Below are 27,179 nucleotides of genomic sequence, written 5' to 3'. Positions count from 1 at the left end.
CACCACAAGTTCAGGAACAGTTATTACCCCTCAACCATCAATAAAGCTCTTGAACCAAAGGGGATAACTTCACTCACGCCAATAGTGAACTGTCCCTTCAACCTATGGACTCACTTTCAAGGCCTTTTCATCTCATGTTTTTGATATGTATTATTGTTTTCTTTGTATTTACTGTGAATGCCTGCAAGAAAATTAATCTCAGGGTTGTATATGGCGTGTGGCCAAGTGGTTAAGGCATTCGTCTAGTGATTTGAAGGTTGCTAGTTCGAGCCTTGGCTGAGGCAGCCTATGTGTCCTTGAGCAAGGCACTTAACCACACATTGCTCTGCGACGACACCGGTGCCAAGCTGTACGGGTCCTAATGCCCTTCCTTTGGACAACATCGGTGGCTTGGAGAGGGGAGACTTGCAACATAGGCAACTGCTGGTCTTCCATACAACCTTGCCCAGGCTTGCGTCCTGGAAACCTTCCAAGGCACAAATTGATGGTCTCATGAGACTAACGGATGCCATAAATAAATATGATGATATATGTACTTTGATAATAAGTTTACTTTGAACTTTAAATCACCTGTAGTCTGATCATACAGATGAAATTCTCCTCTGAAAACATTTAAATAAGATTGTATGTATCAGAATCAGGTTTATTATCACTGACACGTTTCCTATACTGGGGGAGTCTAGGACTGAAGGGCACAACCTCAATTTAGAGGGACACCTACTTAGTACAGAGATGAGGAGGAATTTCTTTCGTCAGAGGGTAATGAGTCTGTGGAATTCATTGCCACAGATGGCCGTAGAGGCCTAATAATTGGGTACATTTAAAGCGGAAGTGAACTCCACCACGAGTGTCCCAAGCCGACCGCAAAAGGAGGCGGGTTGGGCATGGGGCTAGCAACCCCATCCTGTGGAGAAAAAAAAAGCAGTGCTACTGAAACACCAACGGAAGCTCTAAAGACACTATCCCTGGGACAGGAAGGATAAACCAAGAGGCAGGACAGAGGACTCTGGCGAGCTACTGTCAGTGGCCTTTGCCCCAGCAGGTGCGTTGGGGCTTAAGTAAAGCAGAGGTTGGTAGGCTCTTGATGCCTTGACTCAGAAGTTATGGGGAGAAAGCAGGAGAACAGGGTCGAGAGGGATAATAAATCAGCCATCATGGAATGCCACAGCACCTGCGATGGACCAAATGGCCTAGTTCTGCTCCTAAGTCTTATCTGATGTGAAATTTGTTGGTTTGCAACAGCAATACAGTGTAAGAACATTTAAAAATATATAAATAACAAAAATAAATACATAGTACCAACAATAAAAGGAATAATAGGTGGTATTCATGGCTTCATGTGTATATATATATATTCATTTAATATAAGTATACAAGCTCTCACATATTTGGCGATACTCAAACTTGTACATATGATTTTATGATTGCTTTTACATTTTACATTGTGTTTTATGCTTCTTGTTTTTTTGAAATATGCTGCATCGGATCTGGATCTGGAGTAACAATCATCTTGTTCTCCTTTGCACTCATGTAATGAAAAATTACAATAAACAACCTTGAAATTGTGCTGGGTGGGGGGCTGGTCCCTCCTGTCAGTGCTGTCCTCCAGGGTTGGCTCAGTGGAAGGCAAGCTGAACTGCATTCATCTGCAGCTGCACTTGCGCGACATGTGGAACTGCTGTGGGCTGTTCTTCCAGAAACGTGGCTCCGGGACAACATCCCATGTACCATCATTCTACAGGCCACGACATCCAGGGGCTTGGGCTATATATGTTTTTGTGTAACTGTATGTTTTACTGACAATGTAATTCTATGTGCAATATCTGCCTTGTGCTGTGTGACTGTTGGTACTATGCTTTACATCTAGGTCCCAGAGAAATGCTGTTTTGTTTGGCGACAAACATGTGGATGGTTGAATTACAATTAAGTGAAAATATAATATAAAAAAGACTGTAGTATGCAGCACAAAGAAACAGTAAACCGCTCTCTGTCCAAGTGACAAAAGCTCAGTGGTGAAAGGGTATTCATTCGTCTCACAGCGTCAGGAAAGAAGCGGTTACCTAGTTTGGCATCCCTAATCCTGATGCTCCTGTACCTCCTTCCTGTTGGTAGTGGGTCAAAGCGATTGTGGAATGGGTGGTGGAGAACCTCAACAATACTTCGGGCCCTTCATCTGCAACACTCCTGGTAAATGTCACAAATGGGGGGCGGGGGAGAAGAGGCAGGAAACCCCGGTGTCCTCTCAGTTCATCCCTTCCTTCCCATGGCACAACCCAATTATAGTGGGATCCTGCAACTCCATCCCATTGCCCACTCCTGAGCACAAGGTAACCTTACCATAATGGCATTCAAGATGTTGTGCCGGCGAATGTTGTACGTCACAAAGAGCTGTCTCAGTTTCAAACCTGCTGTCTCCAGAAAGCTGACTACTGCTGCTGTATCAACCTGCAAAGCAAGGTCAGAGATAGTCAATCAATCAGGACCCCTCAACCCCTCTTTACCTTCGTAAGATCTAGGATCAGAAGATCAATTAGATCATGCCTAATTGTATTTCAATTTTGGTTCATGACTTGGCTTCCACATTCCTGTCTAATCTTCTTTCCTTATTTACAGATAGAGTGCAGAACATGCCCTTCTGGTCCTTTGAGCCACAGTGCCCAGCAACCCCCATTTAACTCCAGCCTCATCACAGCACAATTTACATAACACCATAAGAAATAGGAACAGAATTTGGCCATTTGGCCCAAAAAGTCTGCTCCACCATTTCATCATGGCTGATCCATTTTTCCTTGCAACATCAATCTCCTGCTTCCCTGCATCCCTTCATGTGTTGACCAATCAAAAATCTATCAGACTCTGCCTCAAATATACATAAAGACTTGGCCTCCAGAGCTACCTGTGGCGAAGAATTCTACAGAATCACCACTCTGTCTGAAGAAATTCATCATCTCCGTTCTAAACAGACACCCCTCTATTCTGAGGCTGCAGCCTCTGGTCTTAGACTCTCCCACCATCAGAAACATTCTCTCCACATCCACTCGATCAAGGCCTTTCACCATTCGATAGATTTGAATTAGGCCACCCCTCATTCTTCTGAATTCTAATGAATACAGGCCCAGAGCCATCAAACGCTCTTCATATGGTAAGCCATTCAATCCTGGAACCATTATCATGAACATCCTTTGAACCCTCTGCAGTTGCATCATATCCTTTCTAAGGGGCTCAAAACTGCTCACAATACTCCCAGTGAGCCCTCACCAGTGCTTTATAAAGTCTCAGCATTACATCCTTGCTTTTATATTCTAGTCCTCTTGAAATGAATGCTAACATTGCATTTGCCTTCCTCAGCACAGATTCAACCTGCAAATTAACCTTTATGGAATCCTGCACATGACTCCCGAGTCCCTTTGCACCTCAGATTTTTGTATTTTCTCTCCATTTAGAAAATAGTTAGCCCTTTCATTTCTTCTACCAATGTGCATGACCAGACAGTTTCCAACATTGTATTCCATCTGCCTTTTCTTTGCCCATTCTCCTAGTCTGTCTAAGTACCCCCTCTTCTTCCTCAAAACTACCTGCACATCCACCTACCTTCAAATCATCTGCAAACTTTACAACAAAGCCATCAATTCCATTATCCAAATCATTAACATATAACACAAAAAGAATCGGTCCCAACACTTTGGAACACCACTATTCACCAGCAGCCAACCAGAAAAGGCTCTTTGCCTCCTGCCTATCAGCCACTGCATTATCTATGCTAGAATCTCTCCTGTAGTACCATGGGTTTGCAGCCCGTGAAGCAGCCTCATGGGTTAAAGGCCTTCTGAAAATCCAAGTACACAACATCAAGCGATTCCCCTTTGTCTGTCCTGCTTATTAGTTCTTCAAAGCATTCCAACAGGTGCCAGAGCCTTTACCTCGCCCTGCCTGATGAGCCAAACTCGCTCTGCGTGCACGCAGACATTGAACGGTAGCCCTTTTTACGTACTACCTCTTGCTGATTAGCCGCTCAATACAGAGAAACTGCCGGAAAGCAGTTACAAAGGCCAATTCACCTGCTAACGGGTAATCTTTTTACTGTGGGAGGAAATGCACACATTCCACTGGGAGAACGTGCATACTCCTCACAGAGAACATCGTATTGAACTCCGAAGTCCAACACCCTGAGCTGGTATAGTGTCATGCTAACGGCTACATTACCCTGGAACCCAATTACATCAGTTCAATTAGATTAGATAAATTCAATTAGATCATGACTAATCGTACTTTAATTATCTCATTACTTTGCTTGCATGTCCCTTTCTTATCTTCTCAATAACATGTTGTTCAAAAAGCAAAGAAAACTGTAAATCATAAGAGATTCTGCAGATGCTGGAAATTCAGAGCCACACACACAAAATGTTAGAGGAACACTGCAGGTCACGCAGTATCTATGGAGAGGAATAAATAATCAATGTTTTGAGATGAGATCCTTCATCAGGATAGGAAAGGAAGCGGGCAGAAGCCAGAATGGAAAGGTGTACAAGCTGGCAGGTGATAAGTGAGACCTGGTGAGATGAAGATGGGTGGTGGGGAAGGGGGCTGAAGTAAGAAGCTAGGATATGATAGGTGGAAAAGATAAAGAGCTAAAGAAGATGGGGCTCGTCAGCTGTGGTTGGCAATTCTTCCGGGAGAGGGAAAAACTCTGATCTCATCCTCCTCTGCCTGCAACTACACCCACTCATGGGGAAGGCTTCAGAAGTAAACCCTGAAAAAAAATCCTTAGCTGGAGTCCCTAAGGCAGTCCTACATTGAGTTCAACACTGACTGGCGGACCTTCGCCTGCGGCTCGATGGAGTAATACATAAATTTTGCGGCTGCCTTTAATTTCTCCTTTTCCCCAGTTTAAATCTTGAATTTTTAACTTTTATTTCTCGGATCTTAGAGGGAAATAGTTGTCATGATGTCATATCCTTTAAGAAGTGGAAAGCAGCCTCTTGAATCCAGCAATGGAAAGGGAAAAACTTTGAAAGAAAAATCGGAAAATATGCCTGTCTGGGCTGAGCGTTTGGAACGTGCGTTGATGGCTCCCGACAACAAAACAGACAATAACACTCTCGAGTTGAAGTCGTTCCGACAGAGTTTTTAGACTATTGAGGAAAATATTAACTCCTTGAATACTGACTTTAAAGAATCGAAACATCAAATTGTGAATATTTCAACCAGCTTGGAACAGGCACAATGTAAAATTGCTGATTTGGAGGCGAAGTCTCGTCGGAATAATATACGAATTATCGGACTAAAGGAAAGTTCTCAGAGTGGGAATTTATTGGACAATTTTGCCAATTTGTTTTAATCTTTGGTTCCGGATATTCTCCCTCAACCTCCCGATGTTGAAAGAGCTCATAGAATTTTCATTTCGAATTCTCAGATTTCAGGTAAACCTCGGCTTATTTTGGTCAACTTTCTTTGCTTTAAAGTTAAAGACCAAATCATAAAATGTGCAAGGAAACAGAGAGTTCTTAAATTTAACGGTTCCAAGATCCATTTTTATGAAGACTATCCACGGGAAATTATGGAACAGCGGATCAAAGTTGTCCCAGCGATGAAAATTGCTCATGCAAAGGGATTTTTTCCATTGCTTCGCTACCCGGCGAGACTAAAATTATTTCCTAACGATTCTGCACCTCGTGAGTTTTTGGATCCCTAAGCGGCATTGGACTTTAAATTGTGCAGTCGGCTGTCGCATAAAGGATATTTGGGTTGCTGAATAATTTTCTGAAAGAAAACAGGCTTTGAAGATTTTTGGTATGCTGAAGATTTCCTTTTATCAATGAACTATTTAAAGAAGAGGTGAACTTCTTGGTTTGACTAATGAATGACTTTTTTGAAGTCTGTTTGGTATATGGAGTGAACTAACACAGTGGACAGGTTATTAACTGGTTTGATTATCTGCTTCTTTCTTCCTTTTCTTTTATTAATTAAGTGATAGCTTTCATAGTTTATACAGACTCTTACTTATATAGTGAGGAGTGTTTAGAATAGATAATTAGCTTTAGTTTCCTTTGTTAAAGTTGGGTAGTAAGCTAAAGGAATAATGGTGTCTTTTTCTTGTTAGAGATTGTATTGTTTAGGTTTAATAGCGTTGTTTTGACGCTTCTGGAGACTGTTTCTGCACTCCTAGTTTATTTTCAATGATTAACTATAAACATCTTTTTTCTGCTTCTCTGCTGGGCTTTCTTATCTTAGGATCATGTGATTTCTTTGTAAAGGGGAGGGGGGAATTGGGAGAAAAACTTTTAAATCACTATTTATATTGAGCCGCACACGGAGTTCTGCTTTTTCTCTTCTCTTTGGGGAGTCATTCCGGCTTTTTCCTGCAACACACGTAAAAGTTGCTGGTGAACGCAGCAGGCCAGGCAGCATCTCTAGGAAGAGGTACAGTTGACGTTTCGGGCCAAGACCCTTCGTCAGGACTAACTGAAGGAAGAGTTAGTAAGGGATTTGAAAGTGGGAGGGGGAGGGGGAGATCCAAAGTGATAGGAGAAGACAGGAGGGGGAGGGATGGAGCCAAAATCTGGACAGGTGATTGGCAAAAGGGATACGAGAGGATCATGGGACAGGAGGCCTCGGGAGAAAGACAAAGCGGGGGGGAACCCAGAGGATGGGCAAGGGGTATAGTCAGAGGGACAGAGGGAGAAAAAGGAGAGTGGGAGAAAGAATGTGTGTATAAAAAAAAATAATGGATGGGGTACGAGGGGGAAGTGGGGCATTAGCGGAAGTTAGAGAAGTCAATGTTCATGCCATCAGGTTGGAGGCTACCCAGACGGAATATAAGGTGTTGCTCCTCCAGCCTGAGTGTGGCTTCATCTTTACAGTGGAGGAGGCCGTGGATAGACATGTCAGAATGGGAATGGGATGTGGAATTAAAATGTGTGGCCACTGGGAGATCCTGCTTTCTCTGGCGGACAGAGCGTAGGTGTTCAGTAAAGCGGTCTCCCAGTCTGCATCGGGTCTCGCCAATACAAAGGAGGCCACATCGGGAGCACCGGACGCAGTATATCATCCCAGCCGACTCACAGGTGAAGTGTCGCCTCATCTGGAAGGACTGTCTGGGGCCCTGAATGGTGGTAAGGGAGGAAGTGTAAGGGCATGTGTAGCACTTGTTCCGTTTACAAGGATAAGTGCCAGGAGGGAGATCAGCGGGGAGGGATGGGGGGGATGAATGGACAAGGGAGTCGCGTAGGGAGCGATCCCTGCGGAAAGCGGGGGGGGGGACGGAAAGATGTGCTTAGTGGTTGGATCCCATTGGAGGTGGCGGAAGTTACGGAGAATAATATGTTGGACCCGGAGGCTGGTGGAGTGGTAGGTGAGGACCAGAGGAACCCTATTCCTGGTGGGGTGGCGGGAGGATGGAGTGAGAGCAGATGTGCGTGAAATGGGGGAGATGCATTTGAGAGCAGAGTTGATGGTGGAGGAAGGGAAGCCCCTTTCTTTAAAAAAGGAGGACATCTCCCTCATCCTGGAATGAAAAGCTTCATCCTGAGAGCAGATGCGGCGGATTGATGGTGGAGGAAGGGAAGCCCCTTTCTTTTAAAAAGGGGGACATCTCCCTCGTCCTGGAAATGAAAAGCTTCATCCTCAGAGCAGATGCGGTGGTTGATGGTGGAGGAAGGGAAGCCCCTTTCTTTAAAAAAGGGGGACATCTCCCTCGTCCTGGATTCCAGGACGAGGGAGATGTCCCCCTTTTTTAAAGAAAGGTGCTTCCCTTCCTCCACCATCAACTCTGCTCTCAAACGCATCTCCCCCATGTCGCGCACATCTGCTCTCATTCCATCCTCCCGCCACCCCACTAGGAATAGGGTTCCCCTGGTCCTCACCTACCACCCCACCAGCCTCCGGGTCCAACATATTATTCTCCATAACTTCTGCCACCTCCAATGGGATCCACCCACTAAGCACATCTTTCCCTCCCGCCACCCCCACCCCAACTTCCGCAGGGTTCGCTCCCTTCGCGACTCCCTTGTCCATTCGTCCCCCCCATCCCTCCCCACTGATCTCCCTCCTGGCACTTATCCTTGTAAGCAGAACAAATGCTACACATGCCCTTACACTTCCTCCCTTACCACCATTCAGGGCCTCAAACAGTCCTTCCAGGTGAGGCGACACTTCACCTGTGAGTCGGCTGGGGTGATATACTGCGTCCGGTGCTCCCGATGTGGCCTCCTTTCTATTGGCGAGACCCGACGCAGACTGGGAGACAGCTTTGCTGAACACCTACGCTCTGTCCGCCAGAGAAAGCAGGATCTCCCAGTGGCCACACATTTTAATTCCACATCCCATTCCCATTCTGACATGTCTATCCACGGCCTCCTCTACTGTAAAGATGAAGCCACACTCAGGTTGGAGGAACAACACCTTATATTCCATCTGGGTAGCCTCCAACCTGATGGCATGAATAGTGACTTCTCTAACTTCCGCTAATGCCCCACCTCCCCCTCATACCCCATCCGTTATTTATTTTTATACACATTCTTTCTCTCACTCTCCTTTTTCTCCCTCTGTCTATACCCCTTGCCCATCCTCTGGGTTCCCCCCCCCCATTGTCTTTCTCCCCGGGCCTCCTGTCCCATGATCCTCTCATAATCCTTTTGCCAATCAACTATCCAGCTCTTGGCTCCATCCCTCCCGCTCCTGTCTTCTCCTATCATTTTGGATCTCCCCCTCCCACTTTCAAATCTCTTACTAACTCTTCCTTCAGTTAGTCCTGACGAAGGGTCTTGGCCCGAAACGTCGACTGTACCTCTTCCTAGAGATGCTGCCTGGCCTGTGCATTCACCAGCAACTTTGATGTGTGTTGCTTAAATTTCCAGCATCTGCAGAATTCCTGTCGTTTCCAGCTTTTTCCTCCCTTTTTGCCGGATTTCTACCTTTTGGGATGGTGGGAGGATTCGGGGTTTTTTTGCATTTTGGGATTTATTACAGGTTTTTTCCCGTTATGGAGCTCTGGAGCAGGCGTGTTTTCTATATGGTTGTACTCATCACCGCCATCTTTGATTAGCCCATGATGGTATGCGTGTATTTTTGTGTTGAAAACAATATTCTATGGTTACTAAACAGATAAACGCTATTAGTTGGAAAGTTCGTGGCTGGAATCACCCTATTAAGCAAGAGAAGACTTTTAAAATTATTAACCGATTCCAGCCCGATATAATTTTTGTTCAAGAAACGCATATCAGAATGGGCGACCAAAATAGATTTTTTAAAACGTGGAAGGGCCTTCAGTATCATGCTACTTGTCAAGATAAAACAAAGGGAGTATCTATTTTTATTAAATCTAATATTTTATTTATCCAAGAAGATATCGTCTCGGATATCAATGGTAGATTTTTAATTATTAAAGGAACAATTTGGAATAGAAAAATTGTCTTGATTAATCTATATGCACTTAATGTAGATGATCCTTCTTTTTTTAAATATGTATTCGGTTTCTTACCAGACTTAAATGAATATATGCTGCTGATGGGAGGGGACTTCAACTGTTGTTTAAACCCCGTGATTGTCAAGAGTTCAACCACTCAGCAGCTTCTGAGTTGTTCAGCATCACTTATTAATTCCTTTTTAATTGATTATGGTTTGATAGAAATCTGGAGAAATCTACATCCTAATGATAGAGATTATTCTTTTTATTCACACATGTCCATAAAAAATACTCGCGAATTGATTATTTTATAGCTGATTTCAGATTTTCGTCCAAAGTCCAGAAATGTGAATATGATGCTATTGCTGTCTCAGATCATGCACCTTTAAGCTTAATTTTTGAATTGAATGATGTTAGTAATGTAAACTTGCCTTGGCGTTTTCCAGAAAACTTATTACAAAGTTCAGACTTTGTCAAATTTATAGAGATTCAAATAAAAGATTTTTTTCTTTTTAATAATGCGGGAGATGTGTCGAATTTGATTATATGGGATACATTTAAAACGTATTTGCGAGGTCAGATAATCTCCTACTTGGCTAAGCTTAAGAAACAGACAAAAATAGAGTTGGATAGGATTTCAAAACAAATTAAAGACTTGGATAAGACTTGTGCAGTTTCTCCTAATATTGATTTATTTAAACAAAGGGTTGAACTTCAATCACTATATAATTTATTACTAACTTAGCCTATTGAAAAAGAATTGCTCAAATTAAAAAGTAAATTTTATGTGTTTGGAGATAAAAGTAATAACTACTAGCATCCCAACTAAAAGCAGTGAGAGCTTAAGAGACAAATTTTAAAAATTCGTAAGGGAGATGGCAGTTTAGCTTGTAACTATGAAGATATTAATAAAATTTTTCAAGACTATTACAGTGAACTCTATAAATCTCAATTTCCAGCTGATCCTTCTAAATGAATGCCTTTTTACAAAAGATTGATTTTCCTAGAATATCTGTTGAAGATCAACAAATTCTTGATACTCCTTTTACTGAAAGAGAAATTCAGAAAGCTATTTTTTCAATGTAATCTGGGAAAGCTCCTGGACTAGATGGTTCTTCTGTAGGATTTTATAAAAAAACTTTCAAAATTTGCTTACTCTTTATATGTTGGAAATGCTTAAAGATTCATTTTTGTTAGGACAGTTACCTTCTACATTTTCTGAAGCTTCTATTTCTTTAATTCTTAAGAAAGATAAAGACCCTACGGATTGTGCTTCATATAGACCTATCTCATTATTAAATGTAGATGCCAAAATTCTTTCAAAAATACTGGCTAATCATTTGGAGAATATACTAGCTGAAATTATTTCTCAAGACCAAACAGGTTTTATAAGAGGCCGTTATTCTTTTTCTAACACTTGGAGACTGTTAAATGCTATATAACTCATTCCCCTCGAAAACTCCCCAATGTGTTGTTTCTCTTGATGCTGAAAAGGCATTTGATAGAGTTGAATGGAAATATTTATTTAATGTTTTAGAGAAATTTAGCTTTGGTACTAATTTTAATAAGTAGATTAGAATGATATATAAAAGCCCAGTTGCCACTGTGATTACTAATAATTGTAGATCCCCCTTTTTTCGACTTTCACGGGGTACGAGACAAGGATGTCCGTTAAGTCCTTTGTTATTTAATTTGGTGCTGGAACCTTTGGCTATTGCACTTCGTGAAGCTACGGATACTCAAGAAATTTCCATTAATGGGTTTATTCAAAAGATTTCCCTTTATGCTGATGATCTCTTAGTTTGTATTTCGAATCCTAAAGAATCTATTCCTTGTTTATTGAAATTATTAAGTGAATTCGGAAAGTTTTCAGGATATAAATTAAACCTGCATAAAAGTGAATTATTTCCTTTAAATGATTCTGCTTTTATATATGATATTCCTTTTAAAGTTACAGATTTTTTTAAATATTTAGGTATTATCATCACTAAAAATTATGGAGACCTTTATAGAGCTAATTTAGTTCCATTAGTGGATTTTATGAAGCAATTATTTTCTGGATGGAATCCTTTTACACTTCTGTTAGTTGGTCTAATTCATGCAGTTAAAATGATGATCTTACCAAAATTTTTATATGTATTTCAAAATATTCCTATTTTTTAACTAAGAAGTTTTTTGATCAGGTTGATTCTATTATTTCATCTTTTGTTTGGAATAATAAAAGACCAAGGAAAATGTCATTTACAAAAATTAAAGAAGGATGGAGGTCTTGCTTTGTCTAATTTAAGAATGTATTATTGGGTGGTTAATGTACGCTATGCGTGTTCTTGGTTATATTGGACTGATAAAAATGAACAACCACCATGGGTTGACTTGGAATTGAAAGCTGTGAAATAATTTTACTTAAGTTTGTTATTAGGAGCTTCTTTATCTGTACAACTAGCCAAAATTTCTATTTTAAATATAAATCCAATGATTAAGCAGTCATTACGAATTTGGTACCGGTTTCGTAAGTTTTTTAATCTTAAAAAATTTAACCTTCTTAGTTTAATTTATCGAAACTATTTATTTAAACCTTCACTTCGTGATCCTACCTTTTCCCTTTGGAGCAAAAGGAATTTATTCCTTTATGGATTTGTTTCAAGAAAGCCGATTGATGTCCTTTGAGAAATTAGTAACTAAATACTCTCTCTCATACTCACACTTTTTGCAATATCTTCAGGTCAGACATTTTTTACAAGAATATTTAAGTAATATTCCATATATACAAGATTCTGACCTGTCAGACACTATTTTAAAAATGAACCCTTTAGTGACTATTCACTATTACAACAGGATAATTATCCTCTATTTAAGATTAAGCAAGATTGGGAAAGAGAGCTTAACATGATCTTGATAACAGAGGATTGGTTGCGAATTTTGAAGTTGGTTAACTCTTCTTCGATTTGCGCCAGTCATTCTTTAATTCAATTTAAAATTGTACATCATTATTATTTGACAAAGGAGAGACTGTCCAAAATATTTCCTAATGTTAATAGTCAGTGTGATAGCTACATTGGCACATATGTTTTGGTCATAGAAACCATAGAAAAACTACAGCACAGAAACAGGCCTTTTGGCCCTTCTTGGCTGTGCCGAACCATTTTCTGCCTAGTCCCACTGACCTGCACACAGACCATATCCTTCCATACACCTCCCATCCATGTATCTGTCCAATTTATTCTTAAAAGTTAAAAAAGAACCCGCATTTATCACCTCGTCTGGCAGCTCATTCCGCACTCCCACCACTCTCTGTGTGAAGAAGCGCCCCCTAATGTTCCCTTTAAACTTTTCCCCCTTCACCATTAACCCATGTCCTCTGTTTTTTTTTCTCCCCTTGCCTCAGTGGAAAAAGCCTGCTTGCATTCACTCTATCTATACCCATCATAATTTTATATACCTCTATCAACTCTCCCCTCATTCTTCTACACTCCAGGGAATAAAGTCCTAACCTATTCAACCTTTCTCTGTAACTGAGTTTCTCAAATCCCGGCAACATCCTTGTAAACCTTCTCTGCACTCTTTCAACCTTATTAATATCCTTCCTGTAATCTGGTGACCAAAACTGAACACAATACTCCAGTTTCGGCCTCACCAATGCCTTATACAACCCCATCATAACATTCCAGCTCTTATACTTAATACTTTGATTAATAAAGGCCAATGTACCAAAAGCTCTCTTTATGACCCTATCCACCTGTGACGCCACTTTTAGGGAATTTTGTATCTGTATTCCCTCTGTTCTACTGCACTCCTCAGTGCCTTACCATTTACCCTGTATGTTCTACCTTGGTTTGTCCTTCCAAAGTGCAATACATCACGCTTGTCTGTATTAAACTCCATCTGCCATTTCTCAGCCCATTTTTCCAGCTGGTCCAAATCCCTCTGCAAGCTTTGAAAACCTTACTCACTGTCCACTACACCTCCAATCTTTGTATCATCAGCAAGTTTTCTGATCCAATTTACCACATTATCATCCAGATCATTGATATAGATGACAAATCACAATGGATCCAGCACTGATCCCTGGGGCACACCACTAGTCACAGGCCTGTATTCTGAAAATTCTGCCTGACAAACCCACTGCAATTCTTTGAGGAAATTACAAACAGGGTAGACAAAGCAGATGCAGTAGATGTGGTGTACTTGGATTTACGGAAGGCCTTTGACAAGGTGCCGCACATTAGGCAACATGAGAGCCCATGGAATTACAGGGAAGTTACGAGCATGGGTGGAGCACTGGCTGATCGGCAGAAAACAGAGAGTAGACATAAAGGGATCCTATTCTGGCTGGCTGCTGGTGACCAGTGGAGTTCCACAGGGGTCGGTGTTGGGACCACTGATTTTTAACGATGTATGTCAATGATTTGGATTATGGGATTAATGGATTTGTGGCTAAATTTGCCCGTGATACAAAGATAGGTGGAGGAAACAGAGAGACTTAGATAGTTGAGGGGAATGGGCAAAGAAGTGGCAAATGAAATACAGCATTGGAAAGTGTATGGTCGTGCATTTTGATGGAAAAATAAACAGGCAAACTATTATTTAGATGGGGAGAGAATTCAAAATGCAGAGATGCAAAGGGACTTGGGAGTCCTTGTGCAGGATACCCTAAGGGTTAATCTCCAGGTTGAGTCGGTGGTGAAGAAGGCGAATGCAATGTTCGCATTCATTTCCAGAGGTATAGAATATAAGAGCAGGGATATGATGTTGAGGCTCTATAAGGCACTCGTGAGACTACACTTGGAGTATTGTGTGCAGTTTTGGGCTCCTTGTTTTAGAAAGGATATACTGACATTAGAGAGGGTTCAGTGAAGATTCACGAGAATGATTCCAAGAATGAAAGGTTTACCGTATGAGGAACGTCTGGCAGATCTTGGCCTCTATTCCTTGGAGTTCAGGAGAATGGAGCAGGGGGGGGATCTCAAAGAAACATTCCAAATGTTAAAAGGCCTGAACAAATTAAATATGGCAAAGTTATTTCCCATGGTAGGGGAGTCTAGGACAAGAGGGCTTGACTTCAGGATTGAAGGACATCTATTTAGAACTGAGATGCAGAGAAATTACTTTAGTCAGAGGGTTTGTGGAATCTGTGGAATTTGTTGCCAAAAGAGGCCATGGAGACCAAGTCACCGGGTGTATTTAAGGCAGAGATAGAGAGGTTCTTGATTAGCCACGGCATCAAAGGGTATGGGGAGAAGGCAGGGAAGTGGGGATAACTGGAAGAATTGGATCAGCTCAAGACTGAATGGCAGAGCAGACTCGATGGGCTGAATGGCCTACCTCTGCTCCTATATCTTATGGTGGCACGGCTCATTGGGTGGAAGGACCTGTTTCGCACTGTATCTCTCAATAAGTAACCGGGGAATTCATTCACAACTCAGCTGCAAAAACTTACGAACATCTTACCACTGAGTGCTGGAGATTCAGAATTTCCAGCTTCTGGGAATGGGTGGCCAGCGCTTCAAAGACATCAGATGAGATATCGTTACAGTTGGTCAGTCGCAAGGAGGTTAAGTGAGGACAGGACTCAGCGACAACCTGGAGAGAGATGGTGACATTGTAAGAACAGTGGAATAACTTAGTCTCTACATCTTAAGTTGGACTCCACAACTCACGTTACCAGCACTGTTTGTTTGTTTATTTATTTATTTATTTATTATTAGTATTTGCACTTTCTGTCTTCTGTTGTGCGTTAGTTGTTTGTCTGCCTTTCTGTGTAATTTTTCATTGATTCGATTGTATTTTCAAATTCAAAATGTTTAATGTCAAACAGAATTAGAGTGCATAAAACAGATCTACTGTACTGGAGTTCTCCATGGATGAGGGATTTCAGTGACAACATTAGACTGGAGAAGCTGGGCCTGTCTCCTTGGAACAAAAAGAATGGAAGGAAATTTAAATTGGTAACTTGGTGTATTGTTGTCACATGTTCCAAGGTGAAGAAAGAAGAAAGGTAAGCAGACATCCCACCCTGCAAAAACTCATTTCAGGCAGGGAGCACCACCATTTCAGGGAGGTAGCACCCCGCACCCCCCGCCCCGCAAACCCATATCCCCCCACCCCCAGTCGACCTCCAAGGGTGTATGTAATACTTTGTTTAGTCATTTTGTCTAATCTGTAAACCAAGTTGGGAATATGCAGAAAATGTGACATTAAAATATGTACTTACATGAAATTATCATGTTTATTCTATTACAACTTTAAGCAAGTCTACAGGGGGTTTGGCCTCATCACGAAGGACATCAATAGCGTAGCTCCTTAGCAGCTAGCCAGCTAGTTTAAATAACGTTAGCTATGCTAATGAACGAATGACACCTGTTAAACTCACCTCAACATGTCTTTTACATTTTAACCCACCATGGGCAATAGAAAAGTCACCGTTGCAAACAGTGCAGCGAGCAACACTGTCATTCTTTTTGAGGTCGACTGTAAAGCCCGCCCACAGAGAAAACTGGTAGGTCTACTTAGCAGGGGTCCCCAACATTTTCTGCACCGCAGACCGGTTTAATATTGACAATATTCTTGCGGACCGGCCGACGGTGGTGGGGGGGGTGGGGCGGAGGTGTTAATCACGACCGGAATATAGGTAATAAGGCAACTACAAGTCACCTTATAAGTGGCTAATACACTCAATTTCATTTCTAAAAGGGTTTATCTAACCAATTTAATATTAAACACACAGCGCATATTTTCCTCGCATGAATACAGTGAGAAGTCAATTATAAGTCAATAGCATCATAACATTTTAAGTAACGTTTAGATATTAAACACAGCGCATATATTCCTCGTATGAACATATAAAATCATTGTAACACACCAATATCGCTGAATCAGTGGGAGCCCTGGGCTTGTTTCCCTGCAACAAGACGGTCCCGTCGAGGTGTGGTGGGAGACAGCGATACTCAAAGGGGGTTCCTTATGTCCAGCCTATTCCACAATTTAGTTTTCGTTGCATTCATTGCAGAAAACTCCACTTCGCAGAGATATGTTGGAAATGGAAACAACGTTTTCAGTGCTTCCGTGGCAATCTCAGGATATTCAGCCTTGACTCTGATCCGGAATGCCGGCAAAGATGTAATGTCAAACATACGTTTCAGCCCACCGTCATTTGCAAGCTCAAGGAGTTGATCTTCTTCCCGCGCTGACATGGACGTTTCCTCTCCCTCTCCCTCTCTTTCTCAAAAAAAATCGATTTCCGGGATATTGTATATAATTTCCAGGCATCAGGGAGCAACTATCAATATGCGGGAGACTCCCAGAACTTCCGGGAGAGGTAGAATATCTGGGTAAGGTACAGTAAGAAGTGTGTCCTGCATACTGTTCATAGAGATCAATTCATTTAACAGTGTATTGAGGTACAAGAAGGGAAAACCCCAAATGTACAAAAAGCGTAAATCAAGTGGGCACCCAGAGACTTTTTCCAGGGGCAGAAATGGCTAATATCAGGGGCCATAATTTTAAGGTATAGGATGGATGTCAGAGGTAGGTTTCTTACACAGACAGTAACACACACAGAATGCTGGAGGAACTCAGCAGGCCAGGCAGCATCTGAGGAAAAGAGTGAACAGTCAACCTTTTGGCTGAGACCCTTCATATTCTCCGCCTGAAATGGCGACTGTTCACTCTTTTCCATAGAGGCTCCCTGGCCCTGCTGAGTTCCTCCAGCATTAGGGTGTATTACTTTGGATTTCCAGCATCTGCAAATTTTCTGTTGTTTGTGGTTACACAGAGTGGTAGGCGCGTGGAACACACTGCTGCGGTGCTGGCAGAGGCAGGTACATTTAAGTGTACAAACATAAGACACAGATGAAGAATTAGGCCAATCGGCCCATCAAATCTGCTCTGGCAGTCCATAATGGCTGATCTATTATCCCTCTCAATCTCATTCTGCTGCCTTTTGCCCATAACCTTTGACACCCTGACTAATCAAGAACCAATCAGCCTCTGCTTTAAATAATCCCAATGAACTGGCCTGCACAGCTGTCAGTGGCAACAAATTCCACAGATTCATCACCCTTCATTTCCATTCTAGTAGGATGTCCCTCTATTCTGAGGCTGTGTCCTCTGGTTCTAGACTTGCCCACTGCAGGAAACATCCTCTCCACATCCGCTCCCTCTAGGCCTTTCAGCGTACGATAGGTTTCAATGGGACCACCCGCCTCCCACCATTCCAGCAAGTACAACCCTAGAGCCATCAAATGTTCCTCATATGTTAACTCCTTCATTCTCGCGCGCTTCTCCAATGCCAACCCATCTCTTATGAGGTAGAATGGAGCACTGTGTGGGAGGGAAGGATTAAATTGATCTCAGAGTAGGTTAAAAGGTTGGTACAACATTGTGGGCTGAAGGATCCGTACTGTGCTGCAATGTTCAATGTTCTAAGACAACAGAAGAATGCAAAATAATGTCCTAATAAAAGGACATCATATTAAATTGATGGGCAAAAGATGTTGGATGACATTAGATCTTTTGTTTTCAGTAACCAGTCTAACCACAACTGCTCAAGTGCACCCTCATGAATTTTCCACAACCAATATCAGGATCCTTCTATTTTGAATGACAACTACCACATATGTACAGCAGTACAACACAGTACGGGCCCTTCGGCCCACAATGTTGTACCAAACTTTTAACCTACTCTGAGATTAATCTAACCCTTCCCTTCCTCAAACCTCTCCATTTTGCTATCATCCATGTGTCTATCTAAGAGTGTCTTAAATGTCAATAATGTATCTGCCTCAACCACCACCTCTAGTTCCAGAACCTAGCTTTGATATCCCTGCTATACTTCCCTCAAATCACTCTTCCTCACCCTAGGAAAAAGTCTCTGGCTATCCACTCGATCTATGCCTCTAATCATCTTGTACACCTGTATAAAGTCACCTGTCATCCTATTTCTATCAAAAGACAAAAGTCCTTTCTCAATCAATCTGTCTTCCTCTCTAATCCAGGCAGTATTCAGGTAAATCTCTTCTGCACCCTCTCTAAAGCTTCCACATCCTTCCTATGAGGAAGTGACTACAACTGAATACAAACTGTTACGTATACGTGGGTTTTGACTAAAGAAGAGATGGTTGGAGTCGCTTCGCACTTTTGTGCCTGGGTGTTTACTTGGTGCGTCAAAATAAAAATCAAAAAAAGGTTTCTGCTAATATTTACAAAAGATGTCTACCAGAATAGGTCCCCACTACTTCCAGTGTGAACTCCTGGCAGCTTGATCTCTTCCAGCTACTGACAGCAATCAGCTCTGTTATGTTTTTTAGACACAAGGACATATCATCTTTGATTCAGCAGAAAATCCTACAAAAGGTAGTGGATTCAGCCCGGTACATCATGGGTCAAACCCACTGAGAACATCGACATGAAACGCTGCCATAGAAAAGCAGCATCAATCATCAAAGATCCTCACCACCCATGCCATGCTCTTTTCTCACTACTGTCATCAGGTAGAAGGTAGAAGTACCTCAGGACTGGCAAGGGAATAACTACACTCAGTTACCTTTCTATAGATTTGCTAAGTATGCCCGCAGAAAAAGAATCTCAGGATCGTATGTTCTCTGAAATAAATTTTACTTTGAACTTTGAATTAAAATATGATGCACCCTAAACAGAAGTAGCTACTTTAAATACAGTATACAAAAAACAAACATATTTTCACATCCCTGTTACCAAAGAGATGGAATATTCCGCAGTGCATGGTGGGAAGGGCACCATAAAGCCAATCCTTTACAAGAATATACTGGGGGGGAAAGACACTGAGGTGCGCACTCTCAGCACCTTAACAACAGAATGACAAAGTAATGTCTGTTTGTTTATAAATGCTATGTTTTTTACTGCACCTCTACATGCATGTACATTTGACAATGAACAAAGTTAATTCTCATCTATATTTCAAGAATAACTTCATTTGTCTATCACACGTACATTGAAACGTACACTTAAAATACATCAGATGCAAGCATTGCATTTCACTGTGTTTCAATGTATGTGTAAACAAATAAAGCTCATCTATTATCTGAAATGTGTCTTATGCATCAATGGTCAAAGTAGTCCGAGCATGTGCTGGGGGCATCTCACAAGTGTCACCACATCTCCAGCACCATCAGAGCATGCCCATAACTTACTAACCCTCCCAATTTCAGATTCCCTCATTGCAACTTCACCATCCAGTACAGATGTACTGTGGAGGGCATTCTGACTCCCTGCAACACCATCTGATATTGGGGGCTATCGCACAAAATCAAAGTAAACTACAGAGAGTTGTAAAATTAGTCAGCTGCATCATGGGTCCTAGCCTGCATAGTATCCAAGACATCTTTAAGGAACACAGCCTCAGAAAGGCAGTATCCATCATTAAGGATTCCAGCCACCTGGGACCTGTTCCCTTCTCATTGTTACCATCAGGAAGGAGGTACAGATGCCTGAACACACAATCAATGATTCAGGAACAAAATTCAAAGTTCAAAGTAAAATTTACTATCAGAGTTAATGCATGCCATCATATACTATAAGGCACAGAAACAGAAATAGGCCATTTGGCCTATCGAGTCTGTTCCGCCATTCAGTCGTGGCTGATCCTTTTTCTCCCCCTCCTCAGCCCCACTTCCTGGCCTTCTCCTCGTAATCATCAATACAGTGTCCAATCAAGAACCGACCAAGCTCTGCATTAAACACACCCAACAACCTGGCCTCCACAGCTGCCTGCGGTAACAAATCCCATAAATTCACTGCCCTCTGGCTCAAGAAATTTCTCTGCAGCACTGTTTTAAATGGACCCCTCTCTATCCTGAGGCTGTGCCCTCTTGTCCTAGAGTCCCCCACCACGGGAAACATCCTTTCCACATCTACTGTCTAGGCCAGGGGTTGGCAACCTTTTTGCCTCTGTGGGCCAGGTCGCGTATTAATGAGCGGACAGTGGGCCAGATAAATGCCACAAGAAACTTGAAATATGGGAATTATCCATTTAAATACATCTAGTTATGTTTTGCCTCAAATTAGTGAATAACGCATGCGAGAAAATCATTTGTGCTTAACCAAGGATGCCAATTAGTAATCAAGGAACTCAGTTTAGTTGCAACTTATTTCAATCAAGGCATCTTTTGAATCTATTAAAAGGACACAAAGAATCCTTAAACATAAAATGTATGAACATGATGCAGTCAATGGTGGTAAATTAAGTGTAATAAAAAAGAACATTTTAATGCAAAATCGATAAATCAATGTGAAACTTGATGCTGTTTGTTGCTTGAAAGCTTCTCAATACTGGGTGTCAGATTTGTTGATGCCAAGAGCGAAACATCATCCAGATGGGCATTAGTCAATCTTGTTCTCAAATGGTTCTTGGTATGTTTCATTTTTGAAAATAATTGCTCACACAGATAAGTGCTGCCAAACAATGATGCCATCTTTTTTGCATGGTCCACTAAGTTAGGAAAGATGAATATATTTTCTATAGAAGACAAGCACTGACACATCTTCAATCTCAATATGTCATCACACTGCATTTCAATCAATTCCATTTGAGAAATTTCTGATGCAGTGTCCACTTCCACATCAAATGGAGTAGCAAACAGCTTGAACTCATTAGCACGCAAGCAAAAATCAGCAAAACGAGATGAAAACTCTTTTCTCAATTCTTGGACCATATTCACAAAACTGCCTAGATCTTGTGCTTTACTTTTTTGACATTTCTTCAAGGCGCCGTGTGATCATTCTTGCTGATGCAAATAAAGATTTCTTTTCAGGACAAACAATATCCACCACTGCCAGTAAACATTCTTTGACAAACTCTCCATCTGTAAAAGGCTTTATCTTTTCTGCAATACGTTTTGAGACTTCGTAGCTGGCACAGGTATTTCCTTCATTTTCACTGCTTTTCTTGGGGAAAAAAGGACGTTTGTTTTCCAAAACTAGCCTTCATTTGCTCAACTTCATCTTTCCTTGCTTGCCCGGTAAACTTGTTAAAATTTCCACTATGGCGGGTCTCGTAATGTCGCCTGATATTTGCCACCTTCTTCACAGCAACATTTTCCAGGCAACTGAGACAAACTGGTTTCCCAGCTTGCTCAATGAAGAAGTAATCGAGTGTCCAAGTGTCTTGGAAATTTCGGCACTCAGTGTCTACCTTCCTGCGTTTTGCATTCATTGCCATTGGAATTTTTTTCTTCGATTTTATTTCGTAACGCGAGTTATTCAACAAGTATCATAGCACATGTAGATATCTGGATATTTAGCGTGGATTTCTTGTTAAAACACAGTGACGCTATTTCTGTTTACAACTTTGAACGATCTCATCTGAAAACCTGCGCGTGCATGGAGAGTATCTAATACATATTAATAAGGTAGTCTGCCTTCCCATCATTCGTATATGACCAAGGTTTGGTTTGGAAGAAAACAGAACCTGGGGCCAGTGTAACAAGACGCCATGCATGTCCATCAGTGTGGTCGTGCGAAACACTCAGAATAAGGAAAAATCGCTCACGGGCCGGATAAGCATAGTTTCCCTAATATTTGCTCGTGGGCCAGTCAAAATACCTTCACGGGCCGGAATAGGCTGCCTAGCCCTGGTCTAGGCCTTTCAACATTCCAAAGGTTTCAGTGAGATTCCCCTCCCTCATTCTTCTAAGTTCCAGCGAGTACAGACCCAGAGCCATCAAACTTCCCTCGTAAAATAACCCTTTCATTCCCAGAATCATCCTTCTGAACCCTCTCCAATGCCAGCACATCATTTCATAGATGAAGGGCCCAAAACTGTTCACAATACTCAAGGTGAGACCTCAGCACCACATCCTGCTCTTGTATTCCAGACCTCTTCAAATGTATACTAACACTGCATTTGCCTTCCTCAGCACCAACTCAAACCTGCAAGTTAACCTTTAGGGTGTTCTCCGCAAAGACTCCCAAGTCCCTTTGCATCTCAGATTTTTTGAATTTTCTAGCTTGCTTTCATATTTCAAGTTTTCCTTCCTAATGATTCTTTTACTTTCTCTCTGTAGGTTTTTAAAAAGCTTTCCAATCCTCTGTCTACTCACTAATTTTTGCTTTGCTGTATGTCCTCTCTTTTGCTTTTACATTAGCTTTGACCTCCCTTGTAAGCCACGGTTATACTATATTGGCATTTGAGTATTTCTTTGTTTTTGAAATACATCTATCCTGCGCCTTCCTCATTTTTCCCAAAAACTCACAGCAATGCTGCTCTGCTGACATCCCTGCCAGCAGCTCCTTCCAATTTACTTTGACCAACTCCTCTTTCATACCACTGTAATTTTCTTAATCCACTGCTACGTCAGACTTCACTTTCTCCCTATCAAGTTTCAAGTTGAACTCAATCATATTGTGATCACTGTCGCTTCAGTGTTCTTTTACCTTCAGCTCCCTAATCACCTCCGCTTAATTACATAACACCCAAACCAGTATAGCTGATCCCCTAGTAGGCTCAATGACAAACTGCTCTAAAAAGCCACCTCGTAGACATTCAACAAACTCACTCTCGAGATCCATTACCAACCTGATTCTCCCAATCGACCTGCATATTGACATTTTCCCATGACTATCATAACATTGCCCTTTTGACACGCCATTGTACTTACCATTGTAATCTGTGGTCCACATCTCAGCTGCTGTTGGGAAGCCTGTATATAACTGCCACGAGGGTCATTTTACCGTCGCAGTTTCTTAACTCAACCCACAAGGATTCAACATCTTCCGATCCTATGTCATATCTTTCTACTGGTTTGATGCTATTCTTCACCAGCAGAACTACACCATCCCCTCTGTCTACCTTCCTATCCCTCCGATACAAGGTGTAATTTTGGCTATTCTGCTCCCAGCTACAACCATCCTTTAACCACAATTCAGTGATGGCCACAACATCATACCAGACAATTTGTAATAGTGCAACTAGGTCATCCACCTAAATTCTTATACTCCGTGCATTGAGATACAACACTTTAAGAGTACTGTATTCGCTACCCTTCTTGATTCTGCATCCCTAATGCACTGGTACTCACTGTGATAGCTACAATTTTGTCCCATCATCTGCCTGCCCTATCTTAAGTCTGACAGCATGCAACCTTTGCTTTTTTCTTTACCATCCTTCTTACCCTGAGTCCCTTCACTCCAGTTCCACCCTGTCAGATTAGATAAAAATCTCCCCAATAGCTCTAACAAATCTGCCTGCGAGAATATTGGTCCCCCTTGGGTTCAAGTGCAACCCATCATTTTTGAACAAGTCATACCTTCCCCCAGGAGATCCCAATGATCCAAGAACCTGAAGCCCTGCCCCACTGCACCAGCATCTCAGCTACACATTAATCTGCCAAATCATCCTTTTTCTACCCTTATTGCTGCATGACGCTGGCTAGCTTTCTGCCTGGCTCTCTAAATTCTCTTTTCAGGACCTCTTTGCCTTTCCTTCCTATGTCACTGGTACTAATATGTACCAAGACATCTGGCTGCTCTCCCACCCTCTCCAAAATGTTATGGACGCGATCTGAGACGTCCCTGACCCTGGCACCTGGGAGGCAACATACCATTCGGGTGTCCCATTCACGTCCACAGAACCTCCTGTCTGTTCCACTGACTATTGACTTCCCTATCACTACCACAACCCTTTTCTCCCTCGTTCCCTTCTGCGTCACAGACCCATGCTCTGTACCAGTACTCTGCCGTGGCATTCCTCCAGGAGGTCATACCCCACAACAGTATACTTACTTTTGAGGGGAATAGCCACAGGGGTGCTCTGCACTAACTGCCTATTCACATTTACATTCCTCCTGACAATCACCCAGCGACTCACCTCCTGCGACTTAGGGGTGACTACTTCCCTGTAACTCTGATCAATTATCTCCCCACTCTCCTGTACAAGCTGAAGGACATTCAGCTGCTGCTCCAGATCCTTAACATAGTCTCAAGGTGCTGTAGCTGCACGTATTTCACGCAGATTTAGTTCCCTGGGAGATTCTGGGTCTCCCAGGACTCCGATATCCGGTATGGAGAACACACAACAGCCAGGTACAGCAAGAGAAAAAAAAGGGAACCTTAACAGAAGATGACCCAGAGCCAATGCCTCTTTGAGCCAAAGCCTGACACTTCTACTCTCATCACTGGCCAACTCTGCACCAACAATGGCCATCCCTTTTGTACTTTTAAACTGCGAGAAACCTTGTTGCTATGGCCTGCTCCTGCCACTGATTGTGCCACCAGAATGACCCGGAATGCCTCGAAGCTCTCCTTTTAAACAAGCGTTTCTGATCTGTGACAAACCGCGTCGCTGTGGCCTGCTCCTGCCGCTGATGGGGCCACCAGAATACAACCTGAGAATCTTTTTCTGTGAGCATATAGAACAGTGACTGTAAACAGGGTCAGTGCACAACACACTGTGCAAATGCAGATATGAATAAATAGCAATAAATAATAAGCATGAAATAACAACATAAAAGAGTCCTTAAATGAGGGTAGTTATCTCCTTTTGTTGAAAGGCCTGATGGTTGAGGGGTAGTAGCTGTTCCTGAACCTGGTGATATAACAGCTTCTTCCCCTGTCATCTGGTTTCTGAATGGACATTGAACCCATGAACACTACCACACTACTTTGCAAAATTTCTGTTTTTGTATTACTTATTTAATTTAACTATTTAATATACATACAGTGCCTATAAAAACTATTCACCCCCCTCGGAAGTTTTCATGTTTCAGTTTTACAACATTGAATCACGGTGGATTTAAGTTGGCTTTCTTGACACTGATCAACAGAGCAAGACAAAGTGAAAGCAGATTTCTACAAAGTGATCGAAAGCAATTACAAATATAAAACACAAAATAATTGATTGCACAAGTATTCACTCCCTTCAAGTCAGTATTTAGTAGAGCAGATGCACCCTTGGTGGCAATAATAGCCTTGAGTCTGTGTGAATAGGTCTCTATCAGCTGAGCACATCTGGACACTGCAACTGCACAAACTCTGTTAGATTGCATGGGGATCATGAGTGAACATCCCTTTTCAAGTTCAGTCACAAATTTTCAATTGGATTGAGGTCTGGACTCTGACTTGGCCACTCTAGGACATTAACTGTGTTGCTTTTAAGCCATTCCTGTGTAGCTTTGGCTTTATGCTTGGGGTTGTTGTCTTGCTAGAAAACAAATCTTCTCCCAAGTCGCAGTTCTCTTGCAGACTGCATCAGGTTTTCCACCAGGATTTCCCTGTATTTTGCTGCATTCATTTTACCAGCACCTTCACAAACCTTCCAGACCCTGCAGCAGTGAAGCATCCCCACAAAATGATGCAGCCACCACCACGTTTTACGTTAGGGATGGTGTGTGTTTGGCTTACACCATATATAGAAACAGAAAATCAACAGCACATTACAGCCCTCAGGCCCACAGTGTTGTGCCGACCATGTAAACTACTCTAGAAACTGCCTAGAACTTCCCTACCGCACAGCCCTCTATTTTTCTAAGCTCCATGTCCCTATCTAACAGTCTCCTCAAAGGCTTTTATATTCTATTCCCTTTGAACTGTGTGTTATTTCCCTTAAGTGTGTTGGACACTTTACACCCTGGTTCGAAGAAACGTTGTCTCATTTCTACATACATTATATATGTTATATACATTTATGCAGTTAAACGACAATAAAGTTCACTTGATTGGCTTTGAAAAGAACACTGGCAGGGATGGCAGCAGAGCAGCAATGGCTGGAATTTCTGAAAGAAATTCGGAAAGAACAGGATATATACATCCCAAAGAGGAAGAAGTATTCTAAAGGAAATATGAAACAACTGTGTCTAACAAGAAAAGTCATAGCCAGCATAAAAGCCAGAGAGGGCACCTAATAAAGGAAAAATCAGTGGGAAGTTAGAGGATTGGGAAGCTTTTAAAAAGCAACACAAGGCAACTAAAAAAGTCAATCAGAAGGTAAAGATGGAATATAAAAGTAAGCCAGCCAATAATATTGAGGAGGATACTAAATATTTCTTCAGATACATAAAGTGTAAAAGAGAGGTGAGAGTGGATATCGGACTGCTGGAAAACAATGCTGAAGTGGTAGTAATAGGGGACGAACTGAATAAATGTTTTGCATGTCTTCACTGTTCATGTTGTGTAGTTGGATGTTCAGAAGGCCTTTGACAAGGTGCCACACATAAGGCTGCTTAACAAGCTACGAGCATGTATATGACAGGAACGATCCTAGCATGACCAAGAACATAGAAATCTACCTCACATTACAGGACCTTTGGCCCACAATGTTGTGCCGACCATATAACCTAGTCTTGAAACTGCCTACTATTTCCCTACTGCATGGCCCTCTATTTTTCTGAACTCCATTTATCCCTCAAAAGACCCTATTGTATCCACCTCCACAACCATTGCTGGCAGTGCATTCCACGCACCCACCAGTCTCTGTGTAGAACAACTTAGTTCTGTCATCCGCTTTCTATCTACTTCCAAGCACCTTAAAACTATGCCCCCTTGTGTTAGCCATTTCAGCCCTGGGAAAAGTCTCTGGCTATCCACACGATCAAAGCCTCTCATCATCTTATATTCCTCCCTCACCAGTCCCCTTCTTGCACGGTCACTCAGTTTTTGAGGATGGCCTGCTCTAGGCAGATTTACAGCTGTGCCATATTCTTTCCATTTCTTGATGATAGACTTAACTGTACTCCAAGGGATATTCAGCCACTGGGAAATTTTCCTGTATCAATTTCCTGACTTGTGCTTTTCTATAACTTTTTGCGGA

The 27,179-nt window shown here is 42.0% G+C and overlaps 1 protein-coding gene across 1 annotated transcript in view; it reads right to left on the bottom strand.

The window, feature by feature from the left end:
* Window positions 1–27,179, bottom strand: part of LOC134340824 (F-box/LRR-repeat protein 6-like) — a 52,292-nt gene that overhangs the window by 6,663 nt on the left and 18,450 nt on the right. The window contains exons 4-5 of the mRNA XM_063038375.1: window positions 14,852–14,983; window positions 2,338–2,445 (exon numbers count right to left, since the gene is read on the bottom strand). Coding sequence (XP_062894445.1) covers window positions 2,338–2,445; window positions 14,852–14,983 — 240 coding nt within the window. The remainder of the gene's footprint in view (window positions 1–2,337; window positions 2,446–14,851; window positions 14,984–27,179) is intronic.

Source organism: Mobula hypostoma, chromosome X2 (assembly GCF_963921235.1).
Source record: "Mobula hypostoma chromosome X2, sMobHyp1.1, whole genome shotgun sequence".
Lineage (NCBI taxonomy): Eukaryota > Metazoa > Chordata > Chondrichthyes > Myliobatiformes > Myliobatidae > Mobula > Mobula hypostoma.
The sequence above is the reverse complement of the archived record's forward strand: the minus strand, read 5'-3'. Positions and strand labels throughout refer to the sequence as shown.